This window comes from Sorex araneus, chromosome 3 (genome assembly GCF_027595985.1).
Source record: "Sorex araneus isolate mSorAra2 chromosome 3, mSorAra2.pri, whole genome shotgun sequence".
Taxonomy (NCBI): Eukaryota; Metazoa; Chordata; class Mammalia; order Eulipotyphla; family Soricidae; genus Sorex; species Sorex araneus.
Window position 1 is genome coordinate 96,629,384 of NC_073304.1, and position 17,362 is coordinate 96,646,745.

Sequence of the window (17,362 nt, forward strand, 5' to 3'; positions counted from 1 at the left end):
CTTGAGGGAAGAGAAGCAGATTGATTTTAACAAGAGAGAAGTGGTATTTTCAGACAGGTATAATAAGTTTTCCACAACCTTTTCTCTCACCCATAGTCCTTTTTTTTTTTGGGGGGGGGGGGAGGGCGGTCACACCTGGCGAAGCACAGGGTTACTCCTGGCTCTTCACTCAGGAATTACTCCTGGTGGTGCTCAGGGACCATCTGGGATGCTGAGATCTAACCTGGGTGGCCGGGTGCAAGGCAAACACCCTACCCGCTGTAATATCGCTCCAGCGCCCCCCACAGTCATTTTTAATACAAGTTCAGATGCTACTTTCTTCAAGGCAGCCCCTAAACTCTTGCTGTTAAGATAACTTACTCCCTCCTTTGCATGTCCTTAGTATCCTTATGAATAATTGTCAGTTTGTCTCACATACAGTAAGTTTGCAAGGTAGGACTACTCTCTGTGCTTTGCTTCTCCGAGATTTTTCTGTTGATCTCATCTTTGGGTTGGGTTTTATTTCTACACGTGCAGCCACTTTACTCACTCCAGAAGTTGATACTGATCCTGTGTTCTAGCGTCTTCTGAGGAGGTGAGGACATCTTAGAAGCACCCTCCACTCGACATTTCCTGTAAACTGTACCAACCCTCACTTTCCCTTTGGTTAGAACTGTAACCTGTGTCTAGTTCTAAAATGACAACTCCTATGAAATCATGATTAATTTGGACCAGTGGCTTTCAGCGTATGTTTTTGGAGGTACTCTGGTAACTCTCTAAGATCTTGTCAACTCTGCTTTCATAATACAAAATTTGTTAGATATTTTCACTTTCTTCTCACAAGTGTATGTTGAAGTTTTCAGAGTCTGATTTGATAAAATAGGTTGAATTCAGAAGCAGATCCAGCTGTCTTCTGTTGAGACAGTAATTAGAGGTTTGCAAAATGTCAAAGAATGCCACTCTTTTGGGGTGGGAAAGTTATTTTTTTAATAAAAATGTTATTTTGTAACTGTGTAATTGACTTATTTTTAAATGACTTAGTGTTTTAACTTTTCATATGGTAATTAAAAACCCACATAAACAGGGTTGTCAATGTTTCAGCTTGTAAAGCAGTTGTATAAGTCAATGTTTGAGACCCACTATTTTAGATCAAAGATTCCCAAATTTACTTGGCCTCCCTCTTTTCTGAGGGGAAAAAAAGGTCACTGAGCCCCCCCCCCCTCACCACACACACACCAGAAAATCTATTTAGAACATTGTGCCCAGTCGTTTGCATAAAGGCCTTCTATGATCCCTGGATCATTCCAGTGCCCTCAGGGCCTTATTGCTCACTTTGAGAACTCATCACCACCATCCCATTGGTCGTTGAATTTCTCGAGGGGTCTCAGTAACATCTGCATTTGTCCTAGCCCTGAGATTTTAGAAGCCTCTCTTTTCTCGTACTTCCCAATGATGCCGCATTGGAGGCTATTTCTGGGTCAGGGGAATGAGACCCAGCATTGTTACTGGTTTTGGCATATGAATACACCATGGGGAGTTTGTGAGGCTCTCCCATGTGGGCAGGAAACTCTCATAGCTTGCCAGGTTCTCCCAGAGGGAGAAGTAGGCTATAAGCTTCTGGGAGCTTGGTTTTAAGTCTCTGGATGGCCGTGGTGGGATTACACACACTGGGGGTAGGCCCTGGGTGTGACCGCCTAGCTACTGTTAAATGGGAAATCTGGGCGGAAGAGACCCAGTCCCGATCCGAGCAGGCTTGGAGGTCTCAGCCCCAGGTCCCACACACCTGGGTTCCTCTGCCGGTACCTTCATGCATGAGACTCATCTGAACGTGTGGAGAGGGGCCTTGAGCATGGCTGTGGCTAGGCTCCAGAGGACTTCAGCTGCGGGAGCTCTACTCAGGGCGGGGAGGGAAGCTGGAGCCCCGGGGAAGACAGCCAGGCTCTTGGACAAGAGACTCTCTGCATCCCTCTCTTCCGTGAGCTTTGTTTTAAGTCTCTGGAACCCATTGAGAACCCATAGACCAATCAAGTCAACTTTCAAGGGCTGGGCACTCCAGCTGGAGGAAGGAAATGTTAGGTGGGTGTGTACCATTGTCAGCTGTGCTTATATTCCTTTGACTAAGGCCTGTCTGGTCAAAAGGTGGTTTTCAGCCAGAGCTTTGCATCAAAATTACAGGAAAGCTGAAAATTCTTAAAGATTTCAGTGAGGACCCAGATTTAGCCAGGCTTCATAGTTCAGATCAATCTGATGTTTCTGGGCTGGGACTAGTACAATTTGGGGTGTGCTTTCACAATGCAATGGTGGGTGTTTTGTGCCATTGTACATGCACAGAATGTGAAGACTACACGAGCCAACCACATTCACAAAGTATTGAATGAGGCAACATTTTCCATATATAATACTTAAATACTTTGAGATTTTTTTTTTTTCCTTTTTGGCCCTCACCCGACAATGCTCAGGGCTTACTCCTAGCTCTGCACTCAAGAATCACTACTGGTGGTACTGGGGGGTGGGGTACCATATGGGATGCTGGGGATCAAACCCGTGTCAGCCACGTGCAAGGCAAACGCCCTCCCCACCTCCCTTCTATCGTTCCGGCCTCCAATGCTTTGAGATTTTTAATAATTTTTTTTTTAATAGGGGCCAATACCCAGTATTTCAGAGGGCGAGGGCGGAAGTAGAGATTCACTTCCTGCGTCTGCCTGACTGAACTCCTGGCCGGGCACATATGCCTGATCCACACCTCACAGTTGTATTTTTGTTTGGGGGAACAACACTAGGCAGTGCACTGCTCTAGGTGACTCCCTCGAGGTGTTGGGGAGCTAAACCCAGTCTCCCACATGTAAGGCTTTCATTTGAGCCCTTTGAGCCCTCTCCGTATTTGTTTGGCGGCCACACCCATCGGTGCTCAGGGCTTCCTCCTGCCACTGCTTAGGGACCACTCCAGGCAGGATTCAGGGGACCATATGTGGTATTGAGGACTGAAGGTATCCAGGTCGGTCGTGTACAAAGCAAGCGCCCTTCCAGGTGTACCTCTGCCCAACCCTCCCCTCGCACCCCCCACTCCCCCACCCCCCGCTTTTTGTAAGCAGATAGTGTCCGTCCAAATATTGGACTTAGTTTATGTAACAGGCACTTGGCCTGTAAAGACCAGTAAATAGAAAATGGGCTCTGCTTGAACTCTTGAAGAAAAAAAGATGCAGACGAGTAAAAAATTCAGCATCGCAACTGCCCTGAGCGGCTCTAGCAGTGGACTTTGACTGCGTGAGAGTCCCCCACGTGCTACGGGGTAGGTGATCAGGACGCACTTGGAAGCCGTGCACGAGCCCCGGGGACAGGCGCTGGGCCGGGGGTCACGTGGGCGCGCCCGCCTTAGGCCCGCCTCCGGCCGGAAGCGGCGCGCGCGCCTGCTCAGTGAGCGCCGGCTGCGATCGGGCCGGCCTAGCCCGCGCCCTGCGAGCCGCGGTGCCGCCTGCCCGGGCCGGTTGGGGAGAAATGGAGCGGGCGGGCGGCGGCGCCTCCGCAGACCCACGGAGCACCTTCGTGTTGAGTAACCTAGCGGAGGTGGTGGAGCGTGTCCTCGCCTTCCTGCCCGCCAAGGCTTTGCTGCGGGTGGCCGGGTGAGAAGGGAGGAGGCGGGCAGCTTCCCGGGGCTCGCCGGGCCGGGCGGGGTGGGCAGACCCTCCCGGGACCCTGCGCAGTCCCCGCTCCCACGCCCTTCCCCGAGGGGCAGCCCCCCATCCCACTCCCGCCCCCGGCCCTGGTGCACCCAGTGAACCCCGGGCCCGTCCAGGATTGCCCCGTTGAGGGTGCTGCCTCCCAGGCTGTCTCCCACGCCAGCCCCGAGACACTTCGGCTCTTGCACGCGTCCTCTGCAGCCGCACTCAAGTGGGTGGGGAGCCGAGATGCGCGGGCGAGGTGCTGGGAACTAGCGGCAACCTTTGTGCGTTTGACCCCAGCGTGTGCCGCTTGTGGAGGGAGTGTGTGCGCCGGGTGCTGCGGACCCATCGGAATGTGACCTGGATCTCGGCGGGCTCGGCCGAGGCCGGCCACCTGGAGAAGCACTGCTTGCTCCGCGTGCTTGCAGAAGAGCTGGAGGCAAGTACGAAGGGGATCCCATTAGCATTGGGCGCGGTGAAGTCCGCAGGAGCTCAAAAAAAAAAAAAAGCGGGTGGGGGGGGGTTATTTAAATATCCAGAGCTTCGCAATTGTATCTCCATACTGCACCTTGCTGCCGTGGCTTGCTTCCCTTGAAGCAAGCATTGCCACGGTTGCAGAGAAGAGCACCTTCTCTCGTGCTCTGTGTCCGGAGAGCCAGGAATCAACACTGCAGCCCGGTATTTCCAGCCCCTCTCTGTACGCTCTCTTGTGTGTCGTACCTGCGTGCCCACTTTTCAAAGGCAGGGCAGCACTTGGGAGTAGACTTGAGTTGTGTTAACTCTTGCCAGCACGCGACAGCGATGTCGTGGCGTCTCACTGGACAGTGGGGACAAACGGAATTTTAAGAGTAAATCGCCAACCTGTTTGTTTATTTTTAAAAACTCCTTAATAGTGTGCCTGCGTGCAAACAACTTTATAACTACAGTACAGTCTTCTGAGTCAGGAAGTGATCTCGTATGTAATTCTCTCAGCCAGTCCCCAAGTTCTCTGCAGATTTGGGCCTGTTGTCCCACGAAGACCTGTCCTTCATAGCAATAAGATTCAGCGTAAACTTGTGGCTTTAATTTCATCTGGACCAGTTTCTCAAGCTCCCTGGACTTGTCATCTATGGGAGTTACATGCTAGGAATTTGTAGACTGTTTGACCAGATCTGATGTTTCTTAGATCGGATCCTGTTTGGGGGCAAGACTGGTACAGAGCTGATGCTGTGCTCTTGTGGCCTTCTCTGTCCCGTGAGGGCATGTGTGGTTCCATCTCTCCCATTTCTTGGTTTCTTCGGTAAGAGTACTCCACTGGGGTAATAAGGATTTTTTTTTTACCTTTTTTTTTTTGGACGGTGGAGGGTGGAATTTGGGCTATACCTGGCAGTACTCAAGGCTTACTCGTGGCTCTGCACATGGGGATCACTCCTGGTGGGCTCAGGGGACCATAAGGGATGCTGAGGATCAAACCTGGTTGGCTGCATGTAAGGCAAATGCCCTGCCCACTGTAACTATCGCTCCAGCCCTAGTAGTAAGAATCTGATAAGGTACTTTGAATTACTGGAATCAGTCTGGAATGAGTTTCATTTGAAGAAATAATGGGTGAGTATGTGTGTGGAGAGATAGTATAGGGGTTAGGTTGTTTGCTTTGTACACAGCCGACCCTGGTCCTATATTTTTTCTCCGTAGAATGTTCGCATCTTACCACGGACAGTTCTTTACATGGCAGATTCAGAGACCTTCATTAGTCTGGAAGAATGTCGTGGTCACAAGAGAGGTGAATATCAAAAGAATTAAAAAAAATTTTTTTTTTCTGTGCCTTTTCTTATTGTTGTTGTGGGTGATTCCTTCCAAGGGGTGCCCAGGGGCCTGGGCTGACAGTCTAGGGCTTGAGCCTGGGGGTGTGGTGTTGCTCAGGGACCACCAGGGCTGACCCAGTGGCATCAGGAGCAAGTGATGCTGAAGGTCGTGGGCTGGGGATATCAGGTTCATGCGAGGCCTGTGCCCCCAACCCTGGGCTATGTCTATGACTCTCCTGTGCCTTCTGCATGGAGTTAAATTTTGTCTTAATCCAGAGTTACAGAGCTGAGGCTCTGGGCCCGTTCTCAGGGAATGCATGAATAGATGGTCTCCAAGGAGCCTTTTTTGCTTCAATGAATATTTCCAAACTTCATAGTAAGTTGAAAGCAATTTTTTAGACAGATGCTCTTCTCTGTCTAAAAAATAAGATATCGTCCCCATCTTATTACTAAGGATGCTGTTATTTTGTTACACCTGCCTGTGCTCAGGGTTTACTCCTAGTGGCACCCCAGGAACCGTTCGGGGTGTTGGGGATCAAACCTGGTTAGTGACTTGCAAGGCAAGTTTCTTACCCGCTGTGTTCTCTCTCTGGTCCTTGGATATTATTACTGTTATAATAGATTTTCTTTGGGGTCGGTGGTGGGGCAGGGAGAATACTTGGCTATGCTTGACTCCTGGCTCTGCACCTACGGATCACTCCTGGTGGTGTCAGAACCATATGGGATGCTGGGGATTGAACCTGGGTTGGCCGCATACAAGGCAAGCTCCCTACCCACTGTGCTATTGCTCTGGCCTCTCTAATAGTAGTAGACTTTTAAAACTCTGATATTTAATTTGCACTGTGTTGGGTGATAGGGATTCACCGCTCTTACCTGGAGATACATTGTGTATTCTTTTGCCTAGAAGAGAAACTGAGTATCCCAGGGTAGCACAGTGTAACCTGGAGTTAGACTTGGCATCATCTGATTTGGCCACTTACACAGTCAAAAAAAGTCATCAGACTGGGCCAGAGAGATAGTATAGTGTATACTTGCCTTGCACACACCTGGCCTGGGTTTGAACTCTAGCACCACACATGATGCCCTGAGCACTGCCAGGCATGATCCCTGGGCACAGAGCCAAGGGCAAGGCCTGAGCACCCTGGGTGTGGCCCCCAAACCAAAACAAATGTCATACTGATAAAAGACAGGATAGTAAGTGTAAACTTCTGCTAATTTGATGTCACTTGGGGGTAAGAGCAGCGTATGAAACAACTGGAAAAGCAAACTGTGGTGATGCTGAAGATCAGATTTAGAATTTAAACAACAAAGCAGGACTTGGGGGAAATGTTTTCATCACAATTTTTTTTTCTTTTTGGGTCACACCCGGTGATGCACAGGGGTTACTCCTGGCTTAGCACTCAGGAATTACCCCTGGCGGTGTTCAGGGGACCATATGGGATGCTGGGAATCGAACCCGGGTTAGCCGAGTGCAAGGCAAATGCCCTCCCCGCTGTGCTATCACTCCATCACAGTTTTTAAGTGGTTCTTCCATAAGAAGAAAACTTTATTCAGTACTTTTATTTAGTACTATTTATTCAGTACTTTTTTTCACATCAGATTTGTAATGTGGGTGGCATTAAATGACAGATGGATGACGTTTAATGATTCCACTACTGTGTTATTACAGCAAGGAAAAGAACTACTATGGAAACAGCATTTGCCCTTGAGAAACTATTTCCGAAGCAATGCCAGGTGCTTGGAATCGTGACCCCAGGAATCGTAGGTGAGAGTAAATGCCAACATGATGATTTCCTGCCTTGAATTACTTGGCATCTTAGAGACGGGTGAATTACTTGTCATTGAAAAGCAAATTAAAAACGTGTGTTTTTTGAAGGGGTGAAGGTTACCGCCGGGCACAGTATTTGGGTGACCATGCAGTAGTGGGAATTGAAGCCAGGACTGTCAGTGCAAAAGTCTGAACTCCCTCCAGCCCTTCCGGCCGTTTCCCCAGCTCTACTTGTATATATCCTATGTGTAATTGTCATAGTTGCTGTGGTATATTTGCTTCCCGCTAACAGTGCTAAGGTGATGGTGCCTACTGCTCCAAGTCTCAGGGCCCTTTAGCGAAGTCAAACACAACGCCTGGCATGCTAGAAAGTGCTCATTCAGAAGAGGACAAAGATTGCACTCTGCCTCTCCGAGTTAGAAAGCACTATCGGACACTGTCCAGCCCTGGCAGTGATGGTCTGGGTGGGGGCAGGACTGGGATGAAACTCACCTTCATTTGGAAACCTCTCTCTCTGCTTTAGTCCACTTCTATTTGAAGTTTACAGCATGAAGCGCTATCCTGTTTTGCACTTGAGAGCTGCATTGCTGCTAGTGAATTTTTTTTTTTCTTTTTTGGGTCACATCTGGCAATGCACAGGGGTTACTCCTGGCTCATGCACTCAGGAATTACTCCTGGCAGTGCTTGGGGGAACATATGGGATGCTGGAAGTCGAACCCGGTCAGCCACGTGCAAGGCAAATGCCCTACCCGCTGTGCTATTGCTCCAGCCCCTAATCTTTATTTTTTGCAAGTGCAGGGATTGACCTCAGCTGCCCTGCATATAATGACATTGCTTTACCATAAACCACATCCCCAGTCCCCTTTCTTTCTTAAGGGGTTGGGGCAGGGGACTTGGGCCATACTGTTGTGCTCAGGAGCTACACCTGGCTCTGTGCTAAGGGGTTGCTCCTAGAAGTGCTCAGAAGACCGTATACAGTGCTGGGAAATGAACTGGGTTGGGCCTTAGACCAGGGAAGCCACTCACCTCCTCCACTCTCTCTGCCGCCCACACCTGGTCCTGTTTTTAATATTTGTGGTCCTTTTGTAGAGCTAGCATGGGAGAGATTCTGTTGAGGCAGTCAGGATGCAGTGATGCCAACATCTGGCTAAAATCCCAGCAGTGTTGCATAGTATCTGTGGCTTTGGGCAAGTCACGGGGCCTCTTTCTCCCAATCCGGAAGTGGGCGTGATTGACCGACAGTAGTGCCTTCCTAGGAAGGTGGTGGCATTAAATGGGTTACCATGTGTGGAATGTTTGGAATAGAGACAGCAGGAAGCGAAGGGCAAGGGGGAGCTCTGCTGTGTCCCGCCCGGCAGTTTTAGTCTTCACGAGGGACTTGGTCTGAAGGTGAGTTTGTGCCGATGGTTCAGACGATTCCAAGGCCTGCTTGATGGGGCTGCCTCGGCCCATCCCTTCCACTCCTTCCTCCTGAATAGCTGCCTCTCTCCCCGTCACCAGTTAGAATATAAAAAGTAACAGTGATCAAGGTTGTCTGAACTTTTGAATTTTCCTGAGTGGTCAAAGGAAATTCTGGCTATCTAGAAATAGTCATGGCTTTGATAGTTTGCACCTTTTGGTTCCCTTCATTAGTTTCTTTTTTTTTGGACCACACCCAGAAGTGCTCTGGGATTATTCCTGGCTCTGCTCGGGGATCACTCCTGACAGTCTCGGGGGACTATATGGGGTGCCAGGGATCAAACCTGGGTTGATTGTGTGCAAGGCAAATGCCCGATGCTATCCTATCTCTCTGCCCCCCCCCTTTTTAAAAAAGAGTAAGTCTTGATTGTGCACCCTTTCCACTGTTTGCATATCTGCTTCTTTGAGGTATTCATGGCTGATTTTTTTTCTTTTTGGGTCACACTGGCGATGTTCAGGGTTACTCCTAGCTCTGCACTCAGGAATTACTCCTGGCTCGGTGCTCGGGGACCATATGGGATGCTGGGAATTGAACCAGGATCAGCCACATGCAAAGCAAAACATCCTACCTGCTGTACTATCACTCCAGCCCCTGATTTTTTTCAAAAAATGTGGGTTATTTGGGTGTTTAATGGGTTGGAGGAGTTGTTTATTCTGACACAAGGCCTTCCTCAGGTTTTGTGTTGTTTTCTCCCAATCTCTTGCGTTCCCCACCTTAGCCTCCCCTATCCTCCCCCACCTTCCCCTTCCCACGCCCTGTGGTGCCGGTGATCAAACCTAGGACCTCACACGGGCTGGGTGTGTGCACTGCCCCTTTGTCTCTCCAACCCCCTGGAGACGGTCAGGAGTGATCCCCTAGCAGAGCCTGGAATAAACCCTGAGTGCTTCTGGGTGTGGCCCATTGGATTTCCATTTTCTTCAAAAGGTGTCTTTTGAAAAGCAGAAAGTTTACTTTGAGTCCAGCTTTTGTTTTCTTTCATGGTTAAGGTCATGTTCTTTAGGAAACCTTTGCCAAGGGCATAGTGAATCTTTATGTCTCCCCACAAGCAGTTACGGTATAACTTTAGTTACTCAACTACAAATAAGTTTTTTTAATTGAGGTAACAGTTGGTTTCTAACACTGTCTTAGGAGTTTAAGTTCACACTTTTCCCCCCCGCAGGCTGTCCCCGTACCACTTTTACCTTCCATCACGTTTGCTTTCCACCTCTTTTCTTCTCCACTAACCTCAGTTCTGCAGTCAGCATACAAAGGAAATTATCCTGGATTTGTCTTTCTGCTTCTGGTTTAAGATTAATTCCTTCAAGTTCCATCCACTTTGTCACAAATGGCAAGATTTTTTTTTTTTCTTTTTGGGTCACACCCGGCGATGCTCGGGGGTCACTCCTGGCTCTGCACTCAGGAATTACTCCTGGCGGTGCTGGGTGACCATATAGGATGCTGGGAATCGAACCCGGGTCGGCTGCATGCAAGACAAACACCCTGCCCGCTGTGCTATAGCTCCAGCCCCATGATTTCATTATTTTAAAGAAAAAAAAGGCTAAATGACGTTCCAAGATGAACACGTATGCCACATCTTGATTGTTAAAATTGATACTGCAGTGAACACTGAGGCCTATGGGTCTCTTCAAATTAGTGGGTTGCTGCGCCCATGATGGCCTGGCTGTGGCCCTCTTGGTTTTCTCTCTGCCGCTTGTGGGCTGCCCCCACGGCGGGATGGGGTGCCGACACGTTGGTCCGAGGTGCTCCCCAAGGTTTGTGTTCCTTCAGTTTCAGGGCCAGCTTGGATGGGGCTGTGGTGCTCCCCGGGAGTCACTGTGGTGTTGGCGGAGGGACACATCCCTTTTAGTGGTGCTTGCCCAAAGCTGACGCAGGTGTGACCGGGTACTGCATCTGTTGATGGACGTGGCAGTCGGCAGAGCTGCCAGGCTCGGCTACCTACATGGTGCAGGGCACGGGGAAGGTGTCACCCTGCTCTTCTGTGCTGGGTGCTCTTCCTGGAGGCCAGGGGTGGCTTGTCTGGATGGAGTTTCTCGTGGAGACGGTAGAGTTACTGTGTTATGTACTTACTGTTCCCCAACTTTTTATTTAGAAAAACCTCAAGCCTAGACAAAAGTTGAAAGAATAATAGACCTGTGTAATATACACTCATACTCTTCATCCTGTTCGCCCCGTTGAAAAATACTGCAACACTTGCAATTTTGTATTTATAAAAATATTTCTGTTGGAACAATTTGAAAAGAAGTTGTAGACATCAGAACACTGCGCCCCTAAGACTGTTGAAGTTGAAATGCTGTACTCCGATTACCTTAGCTTGCAGTGTATTTCATGGCTAAATCAGTTTTCTAGCCAGGTGAAGCTAATAATTTACAGAGTTATCATTTTGTTGCATCAGTTGTATGGAATCTGTTCATGAAGCTTTTACCTGTTGATTTTCCCCAACAGTGACGCCAATGGGATCAGGTAGCAATCGACCTCAGGAAATAGAAATCGGAGAATCTGGCTTTGCCCTATTGTTCCCTCAAACTGAAGGAGTGAAAATACGGCCCTTCCACTTTATTAAGGATCCAAAGAAGTTAACATTAGATAGGCATCAGCTCACGGAAGTAGGTAAGTTCCTGGTATCTACTATTCAGGGGGGCTGTAGTGATAGCACAGTGGGTAGGGCCTTTGCCTTGCACACGGCTGACCCGGGTTCAATTCCCACCATCCCATATGGTCCCCTGAGCACTGCCAGGAGGAATTCCTGAGTGCAGGAGTAATCCCTGAGCAAGCTGGGGAAATCTTTCATAAGTAATCCATTGATAATGAATGTGATTGATTGTATTTAATCTAAAGTTTGAAGGACTTCCTCTGAATGTTTTATTATCTTTGGGGTATTGTTTTGTTTTGTTTTTGGTGTGGGGGCCACACCCAGCAGTACTTAAGGGCTGACTCCTAGCCCTGTGCTCAGGAATCATTCCTAGCTGACTCAGGGGGGATGGGGGACCATGCTTGGGGATTAAATCGGGGTCAGTAATGCATAATAATGGTAATAAATACTACGAAAAATTGTAGACTCGCTGGTGTTAGCCGTGAATGTGATTGTTCAGGAAAGGTGTAAATTAAAGGGTATCTGTTGGGCAGTGCCAGGACGCCTGAGACAGGAAGTGTGGCTGGAGGAGATAGCAGAGGGGGGTGACTTTGAAGGGTGAAGGTATTGCATCATGTCTGAGCTCTGAGAAGTGTTGTTACAGCAGTCAGACCAGTGAATCAGTGGTAAGGGTTTTTATCTGCACCTGTAGGTCACCTGATGTGGGTTTAACTCCTTAGAAAAGATTGTGGGAATAAAGCGTGCTCAGTGGTGAACCCTGATGCACAGACCCACCAGCCTCTGGGACAGCCTCCTTTACTCACAGTGGCCCTGAGCCCAGTGGGAATGAGAAATGTGTGTTTGCCTTGCACGTGGCTGACTTGGGTTTGATCCCCAGCATCCCAAATGGTGCCCTGTGCACCACCAGGAGGAATTCCTGAGTGCAGAGCCCGGAGTAACCCCTGTGCTTCTCTGGGTATGACCCCAAAACGAAAAAATTAATTTTTTTAAAGTAATTATGTCTCAGCAAAAGGAACATTTGTGATCATTTGGACAGAAGATGGCAGGTATGCAAATCGAGATGGTTTGAGCAAGTCCCCCCTCAAATGTAAAAGAAAAAACAAACTGACCAAGGGGTGAAAGTGGTGTGTGTGGGGGGTGGGGCTGTTTCCCATAGGGTCTCTTGGAAAGAAGAGGGAGTGGGTGCTGGGGGACGGAGGGTATGGTGCTGCTATGAAGACTGGTTTGTAGTGGCCCAGGTCCTACCCTCTAGCTTTCTAGTTGAGGACCGGTTGGCCCTGCCAGCATTAGGCTTGCTCTCTGGGGAGAGGCTCTCTGCTGCTGAGCCGAGTTCCTGAACTTTGAAGTGGGCAGTGGGCATGTCCTTGTCGGTCTCGCTCCTCTCTCAGGCACCCACAGGTCCCTCCCCCAGGCCTGCAGGGTCAGCCCCTCCCTGCTCGCCCCTCCCCCCATTGAGCCAGCTTCCTGCGCTGGGTCAGTGGTACCTTGGGAGCCAGGCCTGCGTTGAGTCGAGGCCAGGGCTGTGTCCCTCCCGGCCGGCCTCCCCCACTGTCTGGTTCAGGCTTCCTTAACCGTTCCCACTTGTGACCTGCTTCGCCCAAGAAATGCAGGACGTGTGGGGACAGAGTGTTCCAGCCGCCTCCCAGCCACACGTCTGCTTCCTTATTTGTGTCTCGGCCGCTTGATGAGGAAGCGGTTGTGTCACACACCGCATGGTGTTGCCTTCCAACTCGGGAGTTCCTGGGGCTCCCCTGGTGGTAGCACTTCTGGGCTGGAGCGCTGCCCGTGGGAGGACCGCCCTGGATCGCTGCCCCTCCGTTCCCCGCAGGCCTTCTGGACAACCCCGAGCTGCGCGTGGTCCTGGTCTTCGGCTACAACTGCTGCCGGGTGGGAGCCAGCAATTACCTGCAGCGCGTGATCAGCACCTTCAGCGACATGAACGTCGTCTTGGCCGGAGGCCAGGTGGACAACCTGGTGTCACTGACCTCTGAACAGTAGGTCTTGCCCTTCCACCTGCGCCGCTGCTCTTGTCCCTTTGCAGTCCCCAAAGTCATGTTCGCACAGCACCGCCAAGTCAGTGATTCTTCCCGTTTGGGCAGTAGACAGAGCCTTCTGGTTGGATCATGAGTTTCCCCTGGATTTAGCTGGGCTCACGCTTCCTTGAGAAGGTCAGCAGCATCGCCCAGGCGTCCCCGCGATGGCATTGTGCTGTGTGACCCCGAACACCTACTGCGTCCTCCTCCGGAGTGAACGACACTGAGATTCAGTGTGCCATTTGCTGTGGCATCCTCTCGAGGGGGGACAGTTGTTCCCTGGGCCTCAACTCCACTCCAGAAGCCACAGGGCCTGCTGGTATTATATGGTGCCCATTTTTGAAAATTCTGTTTCATCTTTTCAAGGCTTTTTCAGCTTCGAGTTTGTGCAGTTTGCATTAATTCTTAAAGCCGCTGCTTTCGCAGATAAAAATACACACCCTGGGGCCGGAGTGGTAGTGCAGCAGGTCAGGCTCTTGCCTCGCACGCAGCCGACCCTGTTTCATCTCCAGCATCCCATGTGGTCCCTTGAGCACCACCAGGAGCTAAACCTGAGTGCAGAGCCAGGAGTAAGTTCTGAGCACCACTGGGTGTCGCCCAAAGAACAAATTTTTTTAAAAAAATATGTAGTATGTACACCTTGTCTTGAAGCTTATGTCCTCACCCCTGCCCCCTTTTTTTGTGGGGTGCTGCTGGCCATTCCCTTTTTATTTTGCTTGAAAGTGTAGTATTTTGACTTTGAGCTAATTATAGAACAAAAAATGTTCACATAATTTTCAAAAATATTCACATAATTTTTTTTAAAAAAGGGAAATGAAGGTTCTCCATCCCCATGTTTCCTTACAATGCTGTTATTTGCCTGTGTGCTGAGAAGTGGGGTGAGAAAAAGAGGGGAGGGAAAAGGGAACGGGAGAAGGGAGGGGGACAGAGAGAAAGAGAGAGAGAGAGAAAGGGAGAGAGACTAGAACCACAGGTTGTAAACTTGATAGAATTGTCAGCTAATTGCTTTTCTTCCCACAGGCATTCCCCAGAGCTATTTACGGGCATACCTGGTGGTGTTCAGGGATCACTCCTGGCAGGCTCAGGGGATCATATGGGGTACTGGGAATTGAACCCGGATTGGCAATGTGCAATACAAGCGCCCTACCCACTGTCATGTTTTTTTTTTTTTTTTTAGCTTTTTGGGTCATACCTGGCAATTCCCAGAGTTACTCCTGGCTCTGCACTCAGAAATTCCTCCTGGCGGTGCTCAGGGGACCATACGGGATGCTGGGAATTGAACCCGGGTCAGCCGAGTGCAAGGCAAACGCCCTACCCGCTGTGCTCTCACTCCAGCCCCACCACTATCATGTTTGCACAGGCCCTGGTGGGTACTTTATTTATTTATTTTTTTTGCTTTTTGGGTCACACCCGGCGATGCACAGGGGTGACTCCTGGCTCTGCACTCAGGAATTACTCCTGGTGGTGCTCAGGGGACCATATGGGATGCTGGGAATCAAACCCGGGTCGGCCACGTGCCAGGCAAACGCCCTACTCGCTGTGCTATTGCTCCAGCCCTGGTGGGTACTTTTTTGTTTTGTTTTGTTTTTTGGGTCACACCTGGCGATGCTCAGGGGTTACTCCTGGCTCTGCACTCAGGAACACAGCTCCTGGCACAGCTCCTGGCGGTACTCGGGGGACCATATGGGATGCTGGGAATCAAATCCGGGTCAGCTGAGTGCAAGGCAAACGCCCTACCCGCTGTGTTATTGTTCCAGCCCCTGTTTTTGTTTTTTCTAAAAACTTTTTTATATCTGAACCAGAGACTGAAAACCACTGTACTAGTTACATTTTCTAAATTTGTTGACCCTTTATATTTGCTTTAGTAAGGATGAAACATTTAAAAGACAAAAATAAGCCAACGAAAACCCAAAAAAAGTGTGGTTTTGACTTTCACATAATGCTGAATTCTAGGATCAGTGAGATTACTTTTTTCTTTTCCAATAATATGGCCTAAACAAAAGCTAAAATTTCTGGAGTTAAGTTACAGGTTCCTGATAAATTATCCCCAACTGAATTTTATTTATTTGGGAGCAGTGTTCAGAGAAGCCAGGGGCCACACCTAGAGATGCGGGACAGTGACTGATTGCCGCCCCCTGCAGGCAGCTCTGTGCAAGGCAGGTAGCAGAATTTATATTCCCTTCCCAGGAACCCCCTGGATATCGATGCCACTGGTGTTGTGGGACTGTCATTTAGCGGCCACCGAATCCAGAGTGCTACCGTGCTTCTCAACGAGGACGTCAATGACCAGAAGACAGTGGAGGCTGCCATGCAGCGCCTCAAAGCCGCCAACATCCCAGAGCAGAACACCATCGGCTTCATGATCGCCTGCGTGGGCCGGGGCTACCAGTACTACCGGGACAAGGATAACGTGGAGGCCGACGCCTTCAGGAAGTTCTTCCCCACCGTACCGCTGTTTGGCTTCTTTGGAAACGGAGAAATTGGCTGTGATCGCATAGTCACCGGGAACTTTACATTGAAGAAATGTAATGAGGTGAAGGATGACGACCTGTTTCATAGCTATACCACAATAATGGCTCTCATTCATCTGGGGGTGTCTAAATGAAGCTCCCCTGTCACGTGGCTCTCACGATGCACGCCACCCAGGCTCTGGCTTTTTCCAGAAAGTAGAAACTGGGGATCTGTGTATTTCAAACAAAAAAATAGCTTTATACATATGTGTTTCATAGCTCTGACCCTCTAAGGATTTATGTCGGGGTTACTTTTTAATGTATTAGATGAAGGATGACTGTACGTAATGCAGACCTAGAGGAGCGCGTGGGTTCCAGTGGCCCAGGGTGCCGGGTTATGTAGCTGCTGTGGCACCAGGCTGGAGCCCGGGGCGGCCTGCGATTCCCTCTGCCCATCAGGAGATGTGTAAACAATCATGGCTTCTCTCCCTTTCTGGCAGGGACAGACAGACGGCTGAGAAATCCTCCTCCGCTTTGCAACTTTGCCAGTTTCTTCTTTTTTTTTTTTCCACAAGCTTAATTATTACCGACTTTTTACCCATTTGGTAAAACATGAAAGAACTATTTTTGTTTCAGTACTCTAAAGTTGCTTAGTCAAATGAATTGCCAAGACTGATCAGTATTTTATTGCTTTATAAGGAAAAGGCTTTTTCCTTAAACTGTAAATTCTTCTTCCCCGTGTAGTTCAGTAACATGAGCTGACAGACCAGTCACATCACCAGTCTGGCTTGACACCAATAAAACGCACCTTGGACACTCACAGAGGTCATGTTTTCTGTTTGTTTTGAGAGAATGAAGTAAAGGAATCTGTTAGGAAATTCCAAAGAGTTGGTCTTGATTCCCCATGGAATGAATTTCGAGTTTCTAATGCAGATGAATTAGAAATGAGTTTCTTTGCAGCCAGCTTGCCCATCTCCCTCGCAGGAGCCTGTGCTCTGGCCAGGGCAGTGTGAGGGGAAAGGACACTGCGTGGGCCTCACTTGACCTTGTTGCTGCTGTCAGTGGATCTGCAGGTGACCGGCATCACACAGAAGGCTCCTGGGGTGCCGTATCTCAGTGTCGGGCCATAACTGTCTGCCTGTGGCCTGTCTGATGAGACAGAAATGAGTGTCATTTTCCCCCAGGTCTTTATTAGCATATTCCCCCTCATACAGTAAACTAATGGGTGGCACTTTTTTGTTGTTGTTTTGCTTTGGGACCACATCCATCTGTGCTTAGGATTTATTCCTTGCTCTGCGCTTAGGGATCACTCCTTGTGGACTCGGGAGACCTTATGGGGTACTGGGGATTGAACCCAGAATGGCTGCTTGCAAGGCAAGTGTCCTACCAGCTGCTACTGTATGATATTTTCCACCAGTGGTTCAAATAGGACAGTAGAAGATCTGTAAGGCAAGTAAAGTCAAATGTCACTGTCATCCCATTGCTCAATTGGCTTGAATGGGCACCAGTAACATCTCCAGTGTGAGACTTGTTGTTACTGTTTTTGGTATATCAAATACACCACGGGTAGCCTGCCAGGCTCTGCCGTGCAGGCAAGATACTCTCGGTAGCTTGCCGGGCTAATGTATTAATGTTTTTTTCTT

General features: G+C 49.4%; 1 protein-coding gene across 1 annotated transcript; it reads left to right on the forward strand.

The window, feature by feature from the left end:
* Positions 1 to 3,389: 3,389 nt before the first annotated feature.
* On the forward strand, positions 3,390 to 16,539 carry FBXO22 (F-box protein 22). Its single transcript, XM_004611759.2, has 7 exons — positions 3,390 to 3,599; positions 3,939 to 4,077; positions 5,310 to 5,397; positions 7,089 to 7,184; positions 11,089 to 11,253; positions 13,065 to 13,230; positions 15,457 to 16,539. Exons 1-7 carry the CDS (start codon positions 3,475 to 3,477, stop codon positions 15,872 to 15,874), a joined length of 1,197 nt encoding a protein of 398 aa, XP_004611816.2. The 5' UTR covers positions 3,390 to 3,474; the 3' UTR covers positions 15,875 to 16,539.
* Positions 16,540 to 17,362: the final 823 nt, after the last annotated feature.

Bases quoted from the DNA above. Each gene is read 5' to 3' on its own strand.
- FBXO22 (XM_004611759.2), top strand. From the start codon at position 3,475: ATGGAGCGGGCGGGCGGCGGCGCCTCCGCAGACCCACGGAGCACCTTC. The intron at 3,600-3,938 runs GTGAGAAGGGAG...GTTTGACCCCAG, and splicing joins GCTTTGCTGCGGGTGGCCGG to CGTGTGCCGCTTGTGGAGGG. The intron at 13,231-15,456 runs GTAGGTCTTGCC...TTCCCTTCCCAG, and splicing joins GTGTCACTGACCTCTGAACA to GAACCCCCTGGATATCGATG.